Genomic DNA, 17,466 nt, shown 5'->3' with positions numbered 1-17,466 from the left:
AAATAACTTGCCCTGTTGCACTTTTTTGTTCACTGGTTATATGAATGCAGCTGTGGATCAATGTATTAGTGACTAGATGATTACCCGCTTCGCCGGGTACCGGCTTCGCCGGGAAGAAGTAGAGCCGAATACCAGGCTGCGCCTGGGACCCGGCTTTGCCGGGTGTACGCCGGCTTTGCCGGCGCACGAAGAAAAGGAGATAAACGCACAAAACACTGGAGACCTTCTAAAAATAGTAACGTAGTAACGGGAATATGGATTGACGCCACTCGGAGGAAGGGAGATAATCGCGGCTGAAAACACTGGAGAAGATAAGTAAGAGTTACTGGTAGTGGATCCAGACCAAAAAAAACCAAAATCGGTTCAGCGCTGCGCGCTGAGAGCACGTGTTGAAATATCTCATCGATGAGGTTGTGTCCGGGGTGTAGCTGAATACGGTGTCCAAATTTGAAAAAGATCCACCGAGAACTTTGGCCGTGCATCGCGAACAGACACTAGTCGTATATATATATTATATATATACTAATGGGTAAATTCCAACATTCATTATATTTTGAGTAAAGAAATGAGCAGAGGTTATTTAGTATTATATATATATGTGTGAGTGTGCTATAATGGTGCACATCACTGTTGTTCACTTTTTGTGCTGGTCTGTGTGTTTTGTTTAACTGTTGGTTATTACTGTACTAGTGATTAATCAACTGAAACTTTAAACTTACATTTGTCTGTGTGTACAGTTTATTTTATGCATTGATTTTGTGAGTAGTGAATACTGAGTCTTGTGCATGTGCTTATTTAGTTTTTTATATGCATCAGTGAGTGAGAGTTAAGCCTACTCTATGAATCAGTACATCTTCAGTGCTTTCATGCTGGTGATCATACAGACATGTTTTTTCTTGCAAGATTACAAGGAGATATTAGCTATACAGTAGTTCATTCAATGCTCAAATTAACATCAAAGTGATTTTTCACAGATTAATATATTCTGCCAAATAGCACAACACAGTCTTAGCAATCTGATTCTGAATTCATAAACTCACATTTTTTGTAAACGATTGCAAAATGATTGACAGTGTGTTATGCATCCTCCTGATATTTCATATACAGCTAATGGATAAAGTTGAATTGACCGATCAAGTTCAGATAATAATTTTATCTTTTGCTGCAAACTGCAAAAAATATTATATTATCAGAAGTCTGCCCAAACACAAAATGCCATCCATGCATTGCACAATTCTTCGTTCATTTATCACTCTCACCACACAGACATTCACCAATTCGTTCAGGCATATATATGACACTTTATTCATCACACAGTGACACAAGTAAACCATGAACAACTGAAACTAACCTGACCTGCAACAACTCTTAAATTTAAAGAATAGGGGTTAAAAATCAAGGGTCTGCCAAACCCGGCAAATGCAGTTGGCAGCCCAGAGATCCCTAAGTACCTCTCCCAAAGATGGTACTTTTCGGCTATATTTACAGTTTCAAGCTGTTAGGACAACTTCTTTGAATGTGTGATTGTATAGAGGTTTTTTGGGGAAACTGAAAGGTAGCCTCGTCAGGGGACAACTATTCAAATCCATATCTTCATCATTTTGTTTCTTGATTGAGAATAATCATTCATAGATGACTATTATTCATTTCCCTTGTTGGGGTGTACTTGCATGTACTGGTGGTTGATTACCCAAATGTCCTCTCAGTGATTGAGGCTTATGTGAGGCTCAGTGATTATAAATGTCACTGTTCCTTTAACGGGTTTATCCCGTATTTTTATGTGTACTAATGGTACAGGTAGATGTGGGGAGTGATGTAGTTTGTTCAGCCCATCCCATAGAACTCCAACCTGAAATCACACAATGGGTATGGAATTAATGTGTGCATATTTAAATGTTCATATGTAAACTCTACAAGCAGTAGAGCTAATAAATATATACTAAATATAGCTGAATATTCTAAATATTGTCTTCTGTTATTTATGTTCTGGGACAGTCCAAACCCCCCCAATAAAAAAAACAATTTCTCAATGCATCACTGGGCCAGAATGACAATGACTCAATGACTATTCATAACTAAGTAATTAAGTTGCTAAGTCTGATTTTCACAATTTTAATTCTAATTATGATTTTTTTGTAGCAAAGTGTCTGTATCTGCATTACATTTTAATTTAAACTAAGTCTTATCACACAGTGGAGGGAAAATGACAGCTGGTCGCTGGGCAGTGGAGGGGGAGAATATTTCACCGTCTCAAAACATGCCAACTCAGTCAGCACAAGAGTGCCACTATCATAAATTTTAAACAAGAACCTTTATTTTTTCCGCTGTAATTTTCTCCAAACTAAGCCCAAAATAAAGGCTACAGAACCGCGCCGACGTCAGTCTCAGTCAGTTTCGGCGATCACAAACTGACACACACTTGACAGAAATCACTGAACTTCAGTCTGAAGCTACTTTGAACTCACCTTTCAACCAAATCTGCTTTCCGACCCGAAGTTCGTGCATCCCGCTGTCGCAGTTCAGCTTTCAACTCAGACAAAGTCCAGGTACCATACGGCCTCGACATGTTTTGATGCGATAAAAGTAAGAAGTGTCGAACTGAGCGTGGAGTGAACGAGTCCAAAGCGAAAGCGTAGATAGCGGGGCAGGCGGAAGTAAAAGTGAGTCCCGGTATTCGCGCGCCCCCGAGCGGCGAAGTACCGAAGAGTTATCCTTCTTTGCCTAGCAGAAGCGCTCATTGACATGTTGTGTGTGTTCAAAAGGCGAGCGGGCCCAAGTCAGGGGAGATAATTGACATGTTGTGTGTGTTCAGAAGGCGAGCGGGCCCAAGTCAGGGGAGATGCGGCTACAGCTGAGTACGGGGGACATGGCGGATGACGAGAGGGAGGACAGCTCCACTGAACCGGAACCAGACTATGAGCTGGAGGAGGAGGCGGAGGAAGGTATGGAACTAATTAAATTACATATCTTTACCCAACTCACAAATAGCAATTAACTCTAGTTCAGTGCTGGTAACGCTGTACGCGTCCCCTTGGTAACCAAGGGAGACCACTCTAAAAAAGAAAGTGATCCATCCCATAATGCCAGACTATTGACAGTCTGACTTCCGTATGCGTGCGCATACGCCGCCATATTATCCTTTCCAAAACTCAGCGTCAACAAGACTGGTCGTTTATCTAGTACGCTCCGTCTGTGTTCAGCCTTGTTTCATTGTCTTTCGACTTTGACTTCGCCCCTTGGTCTGCCGCCGAGCTTTGTTGGTACCATGGCTGTTTTTGGGTGATAGCTTTCTTGTTTTACGAAAACTTTGGCGACGTTTTGTCGCGTGTTTGTGAACTTGTAACATTTTTCAGTTACGAAAATTTGTTGTGAGTTTGCTTTGTCATGGCGGAGAGCGCCAAGAATAGAACTAGTTCGAGACAGGCTGCTGCTCCAGCTTCTCCGGCTGCTAGTACTACTTCGTCTAAGAGAAGTTCTTCGTCTAGAAGGAAGAGTGATGGACATTCCGACACTTCTCTGGTAGAACCGGGAAATGTAGGATGTGATGTTTATGTTGTTGTTGACAAGCCGTCGTCCGCCATTTTGTCCGTGAAGAAGGACAAAGTCACTCGTAGTGACAAAGATAAGGATGTTGTTAAACATGTTGTTTCGTCGGGGGCTCCTGGAGATTCAGGTGTGTCGCCCTCCGACATTGGTTCGTTGCTTCTTACGTTAAGTACGCAGGTTTCAACTTTGGCGGCCGATTTGTCGTCGACGAAAGCAGAGATTCGCGCACTTCCGACTGGCGTCTTTGATGTCACTTCGTTGGGGAGAATCAGGTCTTCACCTATTCCTTCCACTTCCGGTTCCGCTTCAGCTTCCGCTGCGGTTTCCGCTGTGGCTGCTTCTTCCGTGGTTCGGGCGGAAGTGCATGCTTCTCAGCATGCTGGTGGTCGGCTGGTGTCCCTTCTGCATGAGCCGGGGCTCTCTAAAGGTATGTCTTCTCCACAAGTTGCCAGGTTCTCTGGTGACAGTGGGGTGCGATCACAGGAGAGAGTAAGCCACGTGTGTGGTGAAAGCCAGCCTGTCATCTCTGGCCATTTGCATTGTGCTCGGTCAGCGGTGGCAGGGAGCCCTGTGAATCGTAAGAATTCTGCATATACCTCCGATTCAGTGTCGGGTATGCCGGTTCTACTTCCGCCCTGGGGGCCGGATGTCGGGTGTGACTCCGAGGACTTTGCAAGTCTCTCTGGCGTGCACCCACCTGACTGCGATAGCGAGCAGGAAGGAGGGTTGGACGGGGGTAATTCCACGGCGGTGGATGACGCCCTACTCAACCTACCGGCGAAGCTGTTGAGCGCGGTGGCTTCGGCAGCCGAGAAGGCGTTCAAATACTTTCTGGAAGGGGTGGTGAGAAGTAAGGAGAGACTTCCGCCACCCATGTCTGCTTTCGATGACTTCCGGTCTGCCAAGAATGTCTCTGGTCAGTTCCGGTTTAAAGAGTCATCTTCGGTTGCCTATGTTATGGCAAATGTGTTTAAAGGGAGGAACGGTCCGGCGGTGCCGTTGTTGACGCAACGAGGTGATGCACCAGAGGACGTTCTGCCTTGGCTGGCTAAGGCGGGGGAGCGAGCTGTGTCTGGTATTCAGAAACTCAAGCTTGCACCTCGACCTGTGAAGCTGATCGAGCCTTTCGCGTTGCCTACGGCTGTTCTGCCGGTTACGCCTGAGCTTGCTTCGCTGCGGGAAGATGGATACGGTTCGAACTCTATGGTTCCGTGTACCAAGGCTTCCATGGTGGCCCTGGAGGATGCAGGGAGATCTTTGCTTGAACTGACGTCAGTGTCAGAATCTTTGCAACGGTCTCTTTCGAGGTCGATTGCGACTTCTTTGGATCCATTCGAATTTCGGTTCGACGCTTCGGCGCTTCACGTGTCTACCCTTTTGGCCACTTTGGCTAAGGTGACAAGGGAACAGATGTCAATTTCAGCTAACCTCTACGCACATGCTGTGCATTCGAGGAGGTCGGCTTTCTTGGCGGGCTCGAGGATGATTCGTGACAAGACCACGATTGAGACCTTGAAAGTTTCGCCTTTTTCAGAAGGATCTTTATTGGGTCAGGCCTCTTTGGACGCACTCCAGAAGGAGACAGCAGACGCGAGGGATTTCGCCATAGCCCGCATTGCCTTTCAAGGTTTGCCTAAGGCTCAAGGCAAACCTCACTCTCAGTCTCAGACACGAACACAGACACAGTCTTCTGCCAAGCCTCAGACGTCCTCGTCTGGTGGTGGTGGTGGTAAAGCACAGAAGCAGTCCTTCTCCTCGGCGGTTAGAGGTCGTGGTGCACCCTACCCTAAGAGGGGACAATCTTTTGGTGGTTCTAGGGGGTCGGGGCGCAAGCCCCACCCCCAATGAAACTCCCCCGAACAGGCCTTCCCGGTAGCCCCCGCACTGGTTGTGGCGGGCGGCCCGTCCAGGACCCTCACTTCCTGGCTGCAGCTAGTGGAGAGCAAGTGGGTTACCGGGATCGTTCGTTCGGGGTTCAGACTTCTCTGGTCAGGGGAAAAGGCACCTCTGACCAGGATAATCCCGCCTTGCAAACCTCCAAGAGATCCAGAGGCGAGAGCCGCAGTTCAGGGAGAGGTGACAGCCCTTCTCTCGAAAGGGGCGATAGAGGAAGTCTTGGACTTACGGTCCCCGGGGTTTTACGGCAGACTGTTTGTTGTACCGAAAGCCTCGGGGGCTTGGAGACCGGTTCTGGATCTGTCGACTCTGAACAAGTATCTCCAGACTGAAGTTCACGATGGAAACGCCGACCTCTGTGCTAGAGGCGCTTCGTCCAGGCGATTGGGCTACCTCAGTGGACCTTACGGACGCGTACTTCCATGTCATGATGCATGTCACGGACAGGAAGTGGTTGCGCTTCCGCTGGGGAGACAAGGCCTATCAGTTCAGGGCTCTCCCGTTTGGCCTTTCTCTCGCGCCATGGATTTTCACCATCGTGGTACGTCAACTCTGCGCTCTGTTGAGAAAAGAGGGCATTCGTCTGCGAGCTTACTTGGACGATTGGCTAATCAGGACAGGGATCTTTGCCACGTTCATACTCGCACGGTGCTCAGTCAGGCCGCTCAGCTCGGTTTTTCTGTGAACCTGGTCAAATCGGAACTGATTCCATCCCAGAAGTTCACTTACTTAGGGATGGAGTTCGACACTCTCAGTTGGACTGTCCGCCCGTCTCAGAAGAGGGTGGCCAAACTTCAAGACTTGCTCCGTGCGCTTCACGGAGAGAATCTGGCAAGTGTACGGGTTCTGACATCAATACTTGGCCAGATGGAGTCTATGGCTACGCTTATCCCACTGGGCAGGGTCCACAAAAGGCCTTTTCAGGCTGCCCTTCAGTCCCGGTGGGATCAGTCAACCCAGGGGTGGGACACTCAGATTTCTCTAGAGACCTGGTTTTTCGTGACCACACAGGTCTGGCTCCTTCCCTGGGTTTCACAGGGAGTCCCGATAGTTTGCCCGTCGCCAGAGATCGAGCTGTTCACCGATGCTTCTCTGACGGGGTGGGGGGCTCACCTGGGGGAGCATGTGGCGTCGGGGGTGTGGGACTTGTCTCAGCCCACACGCCATATCAATGCTCTGGAGTTGGAGGCCGTTTCGTTGGCCCTCCAAGCTTTCCTGCCGTTCGTTCAGAACAGTCATGTCAGGCTGCACACCGACAACAGGACTGTTGCGGCTTATGTGAACAGGCAGGGCGGAACGAGATCTCGCAGTCTCTCAGACAGTGCGTGCCTCATCCTAAAGTGGTGCGTTTCGCATCACATACTGCTGTCAGCCATCTTCCTGAAGGGCAGCTCGAACGTCCTTGCAGATGCGCTGAGCAGGGGAGACAAGGCCGTCCATTCAGAGTGGACTCTGTCTCACCAGTCCCTGCACCGTCTTTGGGAGCAGATAGAGAAGCCTCTAATCGACTTGTTCGCAACTCGGTATTCGGCGAGGCTTCCTCTGTTTGTATCCCCCTTCCCGGATCCTCTGGCGTGGGGCGTGAATGCGCTAGAATTGGACTGGACAGGGCTGACAGCCTACGCCTTCCCTCCGTTTTGTCTGTTGGGCAAAGTTCTCAGGATGGTCGACCTGGAGAGGCCAGCGCTGGTTCTGGTTGCCCCATTTTGGCCAAGCCAGCACTGGTTCCCGGACTTACTGCGACTGGCGGTTCGACCGCCTATCCCCATCGCAGTAAGAAAGGGAGAACTCTTACAACCCAGGTCAGGCATCCCTGACGAGAACCCTCAGGCCCTCAACCTTCACGGTTGGATTCTGTCAGAAGCTCTATGCTCAAGGCAGGGGCCTCTTCTGCCACTATAAACTTCGTGAAACATGCCCATAGGAAGTCGACCAGCTCGGTCTACTCGTCTCACTGGGCCTCCTGGGTGAAATGGTGTGTTCTTAACAGAGTTAAGCCCTTGGCACCAAGATCTATGCAGGTAGCCAATCATTTAGCCTGGCTAGCTGAACAGGGGGGGTCGGCATCTTCCCTTCGTGTTAGAAGGTCCGCGATTTCGTCAACGCTAAGGCAGCTAGGCCATAAGATCACTCTCGATGGGGTTGTCGCTAGTGTTATTAAGGGCGCCTCCCTTAAGGCCGCGCGCAAGAAGTCTCCGCTCCCTGCCTGGGATTTGTTGCTTGTGTTGAGATATTTGGCTTCTAACGAGTTTGAACCGTTACAGTCAACTAGTTTGGCTAACTTGACACGCAAGGCAGTTTTTCTAACTTTGCTCGCTACGTCTCGTAGAGGAAGTGAGGTTCATGCATTATCCGGCTTAGCTAAAGATATTTCAACCGAAAAGGATGGTTCGATATCTCTCAAATTCAGGCCAGAATTTGTAGCTAAAAATCAGAAACCAGGCCAAATTTCACCTGTCATTAACATTCCTGCCTTGAGCAACATTCTTGCTCCTGGAGACCCTGACATCGTTAACTGCCCAGTCAGAACGCTCAGCAGTTACCTGTCTCGAACGCAGTTCATTCGTTCTGAAAGTCAAAAATTGCTTTTCATTTCGCTCAATACGGCAAGGTGCAAAGATATTGCTAAGGTGACTTTGACCAAGTGGGTCTCCACATTAATCAGGCAAGCATACGCCTGGTGGAATTCTCAGTCCGGAGAGGTTAGGGCGGTTCTTCCCCTGACTTCGGCAAGAACTCATGAGGCAAGGGCATGGGCCTCCTCTGTGGCAGTGCTCCGATCAGGCCGTCTGGCCGATGTATTGGAGGCGGCCTATTGGAAATCGGAGGATGTCTTCATGAACTACTATCTCAGAGACATCTCCTTCTTGAGACAGGACGGCAGTTTTGCACTACCTTCTATGGTGGCCGCAGGACAAGTCCTTCTACTTTGATGTTTGGTGAGTACCCGCCACCTATAGTAGCAATCTGCTATTTGTGAGTTGGGTAAAGATATGTAATTTAATCCAAAATTTTATAAATAAATTTTCATTTAATTAATATACTTACCCAACTCACAACGTTTATTCCCTCCCGCCTCCCCGCTGTGGTTGGTACTGGGGTCTAAAAAAGAGTGAGTTGGGCTTCGTTTTGAAATGATAATATGGCGGCGTATGCGCACGCATACGGAAGTCAGACTGTCAATAGTCTGGCATTATGGGATGGATCACTTTCTTTTTTAGAGTGGTCTCCCTTGGTTACCAAGGGGACGCGTACAGCGTTACCAGCACTGAACTAGAGTTAATTGCTATTTGTGAGTTGGGTAAGTATATTAATTAAATGAAAATTTATTTATAAAATTTTGGATTATTGTGGTTCTGGCTCACTGAGCACTGATGTGTCGGTTTTTTTTCTGACAGAACCATTTAAGATGGTCACAGTTGCATGTGGTAGCTTCTTTTTTCAAAAAATCTACAGGACTTTTTTAGAAGTGTAATAAATTATATTTGGAATGAAGCACTTGTAAGTTAATGTAACTTATTCCAGTTTAGATGTATCACATTTTTAAAGTGCTTTGGATTGATAAACAGAAAACACAAATTAGCACTTTGCAACAAGCTGTACAAATAAACTATCTAACTCAGACTTGAGAGGTTGAGCCCTGCATAGTTTACTCATGGACTCACTAACAGACATCTGTGATGACAATGGTGCTGTTTGACCTTTTGTGATATCACTGCATATTTCTGTTGCTGTAGTTGTAGATTTTTAAGAAACCTTCACACATGTTGATTAATGAATTTTTTTACACCTAAATGCGTGTTTGTGTGTGTGTGTGTGTGTGCGTTCGTGCATGTGTGCGTTCGTGCATGTGTGCGTTCGTGCATGTGTGAGTGCGTGCATGTGGGCGTATGTGTGTTTTAATGAAACTATATATCTTCTCAGGAAGAATAATTATTTGTATTCATCAAGACTGTTGTTTATATAAGAATCGTACATTTATTTTAATGTTATGTTTTAGTCGTCCACTTGTCTTCATGTTTAAGCGCCATCAATGTAATTTCTCACATCGAGATAATAAAGTTAATATGATTTGATTTGTGCAGAGAGTTACACACTGTCGGACAGACAGGGCATGGCGTCATCAGAGTCGGTGGTGTCGGGCACGCTGTCCGGTCAGCTGAGCAGCCCCGAGATGGAGCCGCTGCATGTCAACACCGACGTGCGCCTCATGCTGACCGAGGTCCAGGGGTCGGGCACGGAGGGGTCAAGCTTCGGCAGCAACTGCAGCTCCCACGCTCTGCTCAACGCCGGCGAGCCCATCGAGGACAGGGAGCAGAAGATGACCATCTGAAAGGGAGGGGACAGTCTTGGGGGGGGGGGGGGGGGGGGGGGGATGTGAGGGGGTGGATGCCTTAGGATTAGACAGACTTGTAGGGTGGAGGGGTGTGAGGGGGACGATTGAATGGGTGATGGAGGAGAAAGTAGGGCAGGGGTTGTGCAGGCATGGGAATTGTCCGCCGAATGGCGGATTTCCGCCGAATTGTTTTTCTGTTCCGCCGAAAAAGCAAAAGTGTCCGCCGAAAAAATAAAGGGGGGAGGCACACAAAAAAAGCACCGGTTACTTTTGCCTTTGGGCAAAAGCCCGCGAAAACTTTCCGTACTTTGTTCACGCACTGCTACCGCCCGCCTCAGTTACTTGAACTTTTATGTTTGAAAGTAAACCAGATTGCACAGATTGTGTTACAAGTTACATTTTCCTGTTTGTCTCAACAGATCAATTTTTTTAACAAATTTAAACCATATAATACATGTATATATTTTTTTTCTTCAAAAAAGCAAAAATTGGTACTAAAAACTCGGATTCTAAAAACAGAATTTAATGGCAAACTTGGAGCTCAGATGACACCAGATTGCACCATCTGGGTTCTTTGGAGAAATTTTTTTCCGGGGGGGCATACCCCCGGACTCCCCTAGTAAAGCTAGGCGCTTCGCGCCGTCGACTTGACGCTTCGCGTCTTCAGTTATAAATTTTCAGCCTTTTTTACAATTTTCAATTCCCATGCCTGGTTATGGGAGTGCACAGTGCCACACACAGAGGGATGACTGCCACCATTGATAGAAACGTGGAGTGAGGGGAGAGGTGGGACACTAAGGGTTAGAGTGATGACAGACACACTCTGACCATTGCTCGACTGAAGACTGTGATCATACACTCTTCAAAAAAAGTTAAGGATCACTTTTTTACAAGCACGCCACACAAAACAGACAAGACCGAATTCTTTTTTTTAAAAAATTATATAATTGAACAACCAACGAGTAATGACAAACAAAGCAAAGATCGAACGCGGCAGCGACAATTTAGCTAGAGTGTGTCAAACGTGACAACCCTCGAAAATGGAATTTACAACAATGTGAATCAGTGTCAATATCGCATGTGCCCTCCGTTGTGTGCCAGGCATTCAACACATCGTTGGCGCATGGAGTGGATCAGGTTGCATATGAATGCTCTGGGAACTCCATTCCACTCCTGCTAGAGCCATTGCAGCAGTTGACCCAGATTGGCAGGAGGAGGGTGATGTTGCTGTACCCGACGACAAAGCTCGTCCCACATGTGCTCTATGGGGTTCAGGTCCGGGCTGTTGGCTGGCCACAGCATCCTGTTGACCCTGGCCTGCTGGATGAAGGTGTTTACTGCTGCAGAGCGATGGGGAGGTGCGTTGTCATCCTGAAGAATCGCACGAGGGCCGATCGTTTGGAGGGCTGGAACGACCAGGGGTTGCAGGATCTCATACTGGTAGCGGACACCGGTCAAGTTGCCCACTACATGGTACAGAGGTGTCCTTAGACGTGTGCTGATCCCTCCCCAGACCATCACAGAGCCTCCGCCAAAACGCTGTCGTTCCAGAACAGCGCCTTCTGCGAAGCGCTCTCCGCGACGCCTCCACACTCGGATGCGACCATCAGCAGGTTCCAAGCATAAGCGGGACTCATCTGTAAACACCTGAGCCCACTGCTGACGTTGCCACCTCACATGTTGAGTGCACCAGGCTCGGCGAGCTGCTCGGTGATTAGCAGTGAGGGTTGTTCCTCGGCCTGGACACCTTGCACGCAAGCCAAAGTTATGTAAACGGTTTCGGATCGTCTGACCACTAACAACAGTGTTGGTGGTAGCTTGTAGGCGTTGCCTAATGTTGTTTGCCGTAGCCATTCTTTGTTGCATGGCCTGCCTCTGAATGAAGCGATCCTCTCTTTGTGTGGTGACTCTGGGCCGACCAGAACGTTGTCGCTCCTGCACTCTTCCAGTTGCGTGGAATCTCTGTTTTAGTCTGATGATGACAGAGGGAACCACTGCAAGCCTCTGGGCCACTTGCCTGGCAGCAACACCGTCTTGTAGCCACCCTATTGCCCTTCCTCTATCCAAATCGCTCAGTTTTCTTCGTGGGGGCATGTTGCTACTGTGCATAATTGCGTCAGCGTGTCAACCTTTAAACACAAGCTGGTGAGCGATGTTCATAGCCAGCACCCTGTTGTAGCACGTGCATCACAACCTTTTACCCTGGCATGCGTTCCGCAAATTTCATGGGGCTATAAAAAACACCCTTTTTCTTCCAAAATGCAGAAGCTTTTGAGGAGTCCCACAAAGGGAAATAACTCTGCCTGCCAAACAAAATTCTAGGTCAAGACTCATTGTTCATTCGTTTTTTTAACCGATCCTTAACTTTTTTTGAAGAGTGTACTCTATGGGGTCGCATGGCTGTGAGAAATGACTCCAAGGCACGCACTTTTGACTGCTGTGCTTAGAAAATCTCTTGCCTTCGTTGCCACTGTTAGTGAAACATGGAAACCACATCTTAATGATGGGCCCATGGTAATGTTTTTGTGTAGTCCTGGAATCAATATGATCCTGAAAAGATCTGCCGTATGGATTTTGTGGAGTTGAGTTTTGCTGCAGAATATAATGTGTACATAATGGCCGATCATTCACAGCTTATATGGCTTTGCACATTGCTTGCACGTTTTCATCATCTTTGGGTTATGCATTCACTTGAGAAAGTCTCTTTCTACGCAACAGTAGATCTTGTACTTGGTGCAGGTTACTGACTTTATAACTGCAGGCACAGTATCTTAATATGCCTGACAAAAATATTTCATCTTTCTTATGCTTTGCAAAATTGTCAGTTTGAGGGCGCCTGTCATTGTCCACTGCAAAATCAGCTATGTTTGTAGTTGAGAAGCTGGAGGGAATACTGAAAATAGTGAACCAGATAATTGTATGTGCTTCTTTTACATGAGTATCCCGGCTTTCTGTCGAATCACACACAATCTAGGTTATTACACTCACATACAGGAAGATTGAATTATTTGTATGTATTTCTGTGATCTATTTATGTGCAATGTGTATACATGCTACGGTTCTTGGGCCTGATCGGTAATAACAAGATCAAATGATATAGTGTTAAGTACTCTTAAATATACGGGCAAGTGAGAGGTATATTGAACTAGTTTACTTACAACGTAGACGGTAAGAATGATTGAATATTCAGTCAGTGCTTCTTAGTGTATGTGGTGCCCGTTGACTGGTTGGTCGTAGCTCTCATTTGGTTTATTCTTTTCAGAGTGCCCGTGTCCTTGTCTTGGGGTAATAACAATGGAAGGTTGAAATGTAGTGGGGAGCACAGTCGGTACAGGTTTGCAGCCACATCGGAGAGAGACAAAAGCAGGAGAGAATGATTGTGTGTGTGTGTGTGTGTGTGTATGCATGCGTGTGTGTGTTTGGTTGCTTGTTTATAGAGAGTTTACTAAATGTGCAAAGACTTTGGCTGTGCTGTAAATTAAATCCTTTTTTATGAAGTGACTGTGTGTAAAAGCACGTTTGATAACTATAAGATCTGTGTCGTAACTGATCACTCAAGTTTTGTGCTTTTAATTGATTTGTCTATGTTTGATTTTGTCCGTACCTGGATTTCATTTGTGTAACGTGATGTATAAGCAGAATTAAAGAATGAAAACTGATATCTGAAGGTGTGTTGTTTTCTGTGTGTCAGAAGTAGGGCCTACATATCAGACAGACCAACAAACAAACCAACACTGAACTTAATCAGAAACATTGCATGACTTGCAAAATGTTCCATAACAGGAGTGATACTTTTTCAATGTTGTCTGAAGTTGTCACTTCTGTCGGCTGTCTTTGTGAAAGATCTCGATTCCAAACACTTTCTTACAAGACAGGATTCTTAGTATGCATGTCAAGCGCCATTTGCCGATCAGCGCGATCTTAAGATGGCGCAGAACCATATGACGGTCCGCAGAGTTCACATTGGGTTATTTTTTACATTATTTTAGTCAAGTTTTGACTAAATGTTTTAACATAGAGGGGGAATCGAGACGAGGGTCGTGGTGTATGTGTGTGTGTGTAGAGCGATTCAGACTAAACTACTGGACCGATCTTTATGAAATTTTACATGAGAGTTCCTGGGTATGAAATTCCCAGACATTTTTTTCATTTTTTCGATAGGTAATAATAATAATAATAATAAGAACATTTATATAGCGCTAAATCAAAAACTTTCGTTAAAAAGGCTTGCTCTAAGCGCTTGACATCTAAACTAAAAACGTCATTCACACTCTTTACAATGATGTACAAGAACTTCATGTCACACTCTTTCATTCAGTATAGCACCATTCACACAGTTGTTATTCTGTACAAGACAATAAGTTAGTCTAACATTTAGAATGTTCATAAGATGAAAACAAGAGAAAACCAGACTGATTAAAACAACTGCTTAGTGCTAACAAAGCATGAATCTTAATGATAACGTAATACATGTTTAACTGTTAAGACCATAAAAAAAAACCTATATGCTAAAATAACTTCGAACTTTTAAGAACTTCTTATAAGATACACAGCACATCTAGATAAACACCAGAATGATAAAACAAAAGGCAACTCGTTAAAACTATTAAATGCATCAATGTCTAAAACACGAAAGACTCAAATATAAGATACACAATTCTCTAGAATTGTTTATTAAAACTGAAACCGACCTGCTCAAAGTAAACCATACCCACCCCCTCCCTACCCACCCCCAACCCTCCTCCTACACTAAATACTAATTATTTCTACTCTTAACTTCCCAACTAGACGTTATCCATAAACTATGCACAGGAACATGTGTGTCAGCATTATGTGGCACCGACATGACTTGTGCATATCTAGCTTACAGCTAAGGGTTAAAGTTAAAGGACTACTGCAGTGAAAAATTATATTTATAATAATTTAAAACAAAAGGCAAAAATAACAAGCTGAATAGAGATGGAACCGTTACAGAACAGGATGGCAAAATGTTGCGACTTTAGGAGTTGTGTTTCTGGAAGAGGTGAGTTTTGAGTGCTCGCTTGAATGACTGTACTGACTGAGAGTGGCGAATGTGAGAGGGGAGAGAGTTCCATTGAGTAGATGCGCAAAATGCAAAAGTGCGTTGTCCATATGCTTTTGATTTTGTGTGTGGGATGACTAGGGTGCGGCTATCAGAAGAGGAGCGGAGTTGTCTAGCAGGAGTGTATACAGTGAGAAGTTCAGAGAAATAAGCAGGAGACGAGGCAGAGAAGAAGTGAAAGCAGAGAGTGGACAGTTTGTATTCAATGCGGGCTTGGATGGGTAACCAGTGGAGTGTGCGGCGAAGTGGTGTGACATGATCATATTTTCGTGCTTTGAGGATCAGGCGTGCTGCAGAATTTTGAACTTTCTGTAGTTTGTGCAGGAGGTAGAGTGGACAGCCAGAGAGAAGAGAGTTACAGTAGTCAAGTTTAGAAAGAACAAGAGAGCAGACTAGAGTGTTTGTAGTTTGAACGGACAGAGTATGGCGGATGGTTGCGATCTTGCGGAGTTCAAAGTATGCGGACCTACAGATGTTGGAGATGTGCTTGTTGAGTGTCATGTCTGAGGAGATGGTGAAGCCGAGGTTTCTAGCTGAAGAAGAGAAAGAGTTACGTTAAAATTAATATTAAAAGTCCTACGGTTTTGAGCCATTAAGGACTTGAGTGTTTGTCCGCTTTCAAAAAGAGGAAAGAAAGAAACAAAAAATAAGGAGAGGAGGGCAGGGGGTGGGGTTGAGTTGATAATGCTCTGTGGAATTTGTTAAAATGAAAAGTAGTTAAGATGTTTCTTGGTAAGAATTATAAGTCTGTATTCTATATCTTGAATAACGGGCTTGTAATATTATTTTTATTTTATTTCAAATCGAGTTAAAAAGTGGAACCTTTCAGGATCACCAATAAAACCAAATAGATGAGCAAGTAAGAGGAACACGAACAATAAATCTCAAAACTTTTTACAAATAAAAGGATTAAGATGTAAGCCACGAAGGCCGTGGTAATAAAAACAATATGTACAGTTTGGCGACTAATGGGCCTTGGGTGAGGATATGTTGTCTAGAAGGTAGTCGCTGGAATCAGGAGGGATGGCGGGAGCCACTCGACCTCAAACTGAAACACGCTGATGTGATAATCTGGGCTTAGTTATACCCACAGCCCCATGTCCGAGTCCCTGACCAGTCGGCACAGCAGCAAGCTGTGTGACCAGCCTAGAGAACTGCTACTGCGCAGATAATCCTGGGGACTCAGACCATGGAGCTGCATATGGTCATATAAGGTTTTAAAGGTAATTCTATTTGTAGCGCATGGAGCGAAAATGTGTTGAAATGAATAGGGTTCTCCACAATGGCAGGACTTGTTAAAGATATGGAAGCGGCAGCCGCCGGCACGGAGGCGTCTGAAGATAGTGAGGAGGTTTGTTGGGAGATCGGGGTGTAGATCGTTCATATCAATGGGTTGATAGGACAGAGATGTTACGTACTGACTTCGAATGAGTTTACGGATTTTACTGTAGAACTCGGTTACTGAGTAGCCGATGTTAGTGTTAGCTGGGCTAGATTCTGCCGCTTCTTTGGCAGCGACATCCGCCAGTTCATTTCCCCGGACCCCTACGTGAGAGGGGACCCAGAGAAATGATACGGATGTGCCGGATGAGATTAACTGGTGACATATAAAGAGGATTTCTCTTTGTAGCTCTGCCCGATTTGATGTGTTTCGATGCAGAGCTTGTAATGAAGAGCGCGAGTCAGAGCAGAAAACTACCGCACGCGGTGTGACTGGGAGGTCATTTATAAAAGTGCATGCCATGAGCAAGGCAAATAGCTCGGCTGAGAATATGGAGATGTCTTTATTAAGAGTATATTTCCTTGAGATTTTGAGATCTGGGATCACAAAGGCGCAGCCAACGCTGCCGTCTGCAAATTTGGATCCGTCAGTAAAGACTTTTAAATGCTCCGAGAATTTGTAGTTTAGGGTTTCTTTTGTAACAGTAGCTAGGTAGACGGGGTTATCTTTTTTGGTAGTATTATCTTCACTGTCGTATATGATAGTAGGGGTTTCCTCAAGCCAAGGCGGGTAGGAGGGCGGGGGGACCCTGGCCAGCTCACTGACCTTCACCCCGCTATCGGCTAGAATGCGGTTTACTGTGTCGGATAAGGGTAGCGTTTTGGCCAAGAGTTGAGTGCTATGTTTGGTGTTGGCCTCATAATTTTGGTGCTGAGGAAAAAAGTCAGTCAGGACCTCGCAGGCAGAGTTCTCTACCGCGTGGGCTCTGACAGCATACTGAGCTGAACGGAGTTTTATCTCATCCACAAGGGGCAGCCACCCACACTCGCTGTAGACTCGACTCTTACTCGCTTGTTGGGAGAGTCCCAGAGCTATTTTGAGCGCCCTGCACTCTATGATAGCCAGTTTTTTCATGAGCGCCGGGCGCGTCGCGAAATAAGCTTCGCACCCGTAAAGGAGGCGGGAGCGAATTAATGCCCGCACTACCTCTGTGACACACTTACGTCCTCTGGCCCAGGATTGGGACGCCAGGTAGCGTATGATATAAAGATCCTTGTTGGCCTTATTGATCAGATGTTCGATATGACTGGTCCAGTTAAGTCGGGTATCGATGATAACGCCGAGGAACTTAACTTCTGAGCTCGGTTTGATAATATCACAACC

General features: G+C 46.1%; 1 protein-coding gene across 2 annotated transcripts in view; it reads left to right on the top strand.

Annotated features, from left to right (window-relative positions):
• The window catches only part of LOC138958078 (E3 ubiquitin-protein ligase MGRN1-like), a 43,895-nt gene extending 30,458 nt beyond the window's left edge, over positions 1 to 13,437 (top strand). The window contains exons 13-14 of one of the 2 annotated variants that reach the window (XM_070329142.1): positions 2,816 to 2,942; positions 9,528 to 13,437. In XM_070329142.1, coding sequence (XP_070185243.1) covers positions 2,816 to 2,942; positions 9,528 to 9,775 — 375 coding nt within the window. In that variant the 3' untranslated portion in view covers positions 9,776 to 13,437. Of the gene's footprint in view, positions 1 to 2,812; positions 2,943 to 9,527 lie in introns of both variants that reach the window. The other variant, XM_070329141.1, reaches the window with a different exon arrangement.
• The last annotated feature ends 4,029 nt before the right edge of the window (positions 13,438 to 17,466 follow it).

Source organism: Littorina saxatilis, linkage group LG2 (assembly GCF_037325665.1).
Source record: "Littorina saxatilis isolate snail1 linkage group LG2, US_GU_Lsax_2.0, whole genome shotgun sequence".
NCBI lineage: Eukaryota > Metazoa > Mollusca > Gastropoda > Littorinimorpha > Littorinidae > Littorina > Littorina saxatilis.
This window is presented reverse-complemented; position numbering and strand designations above follow the sequence as displayed.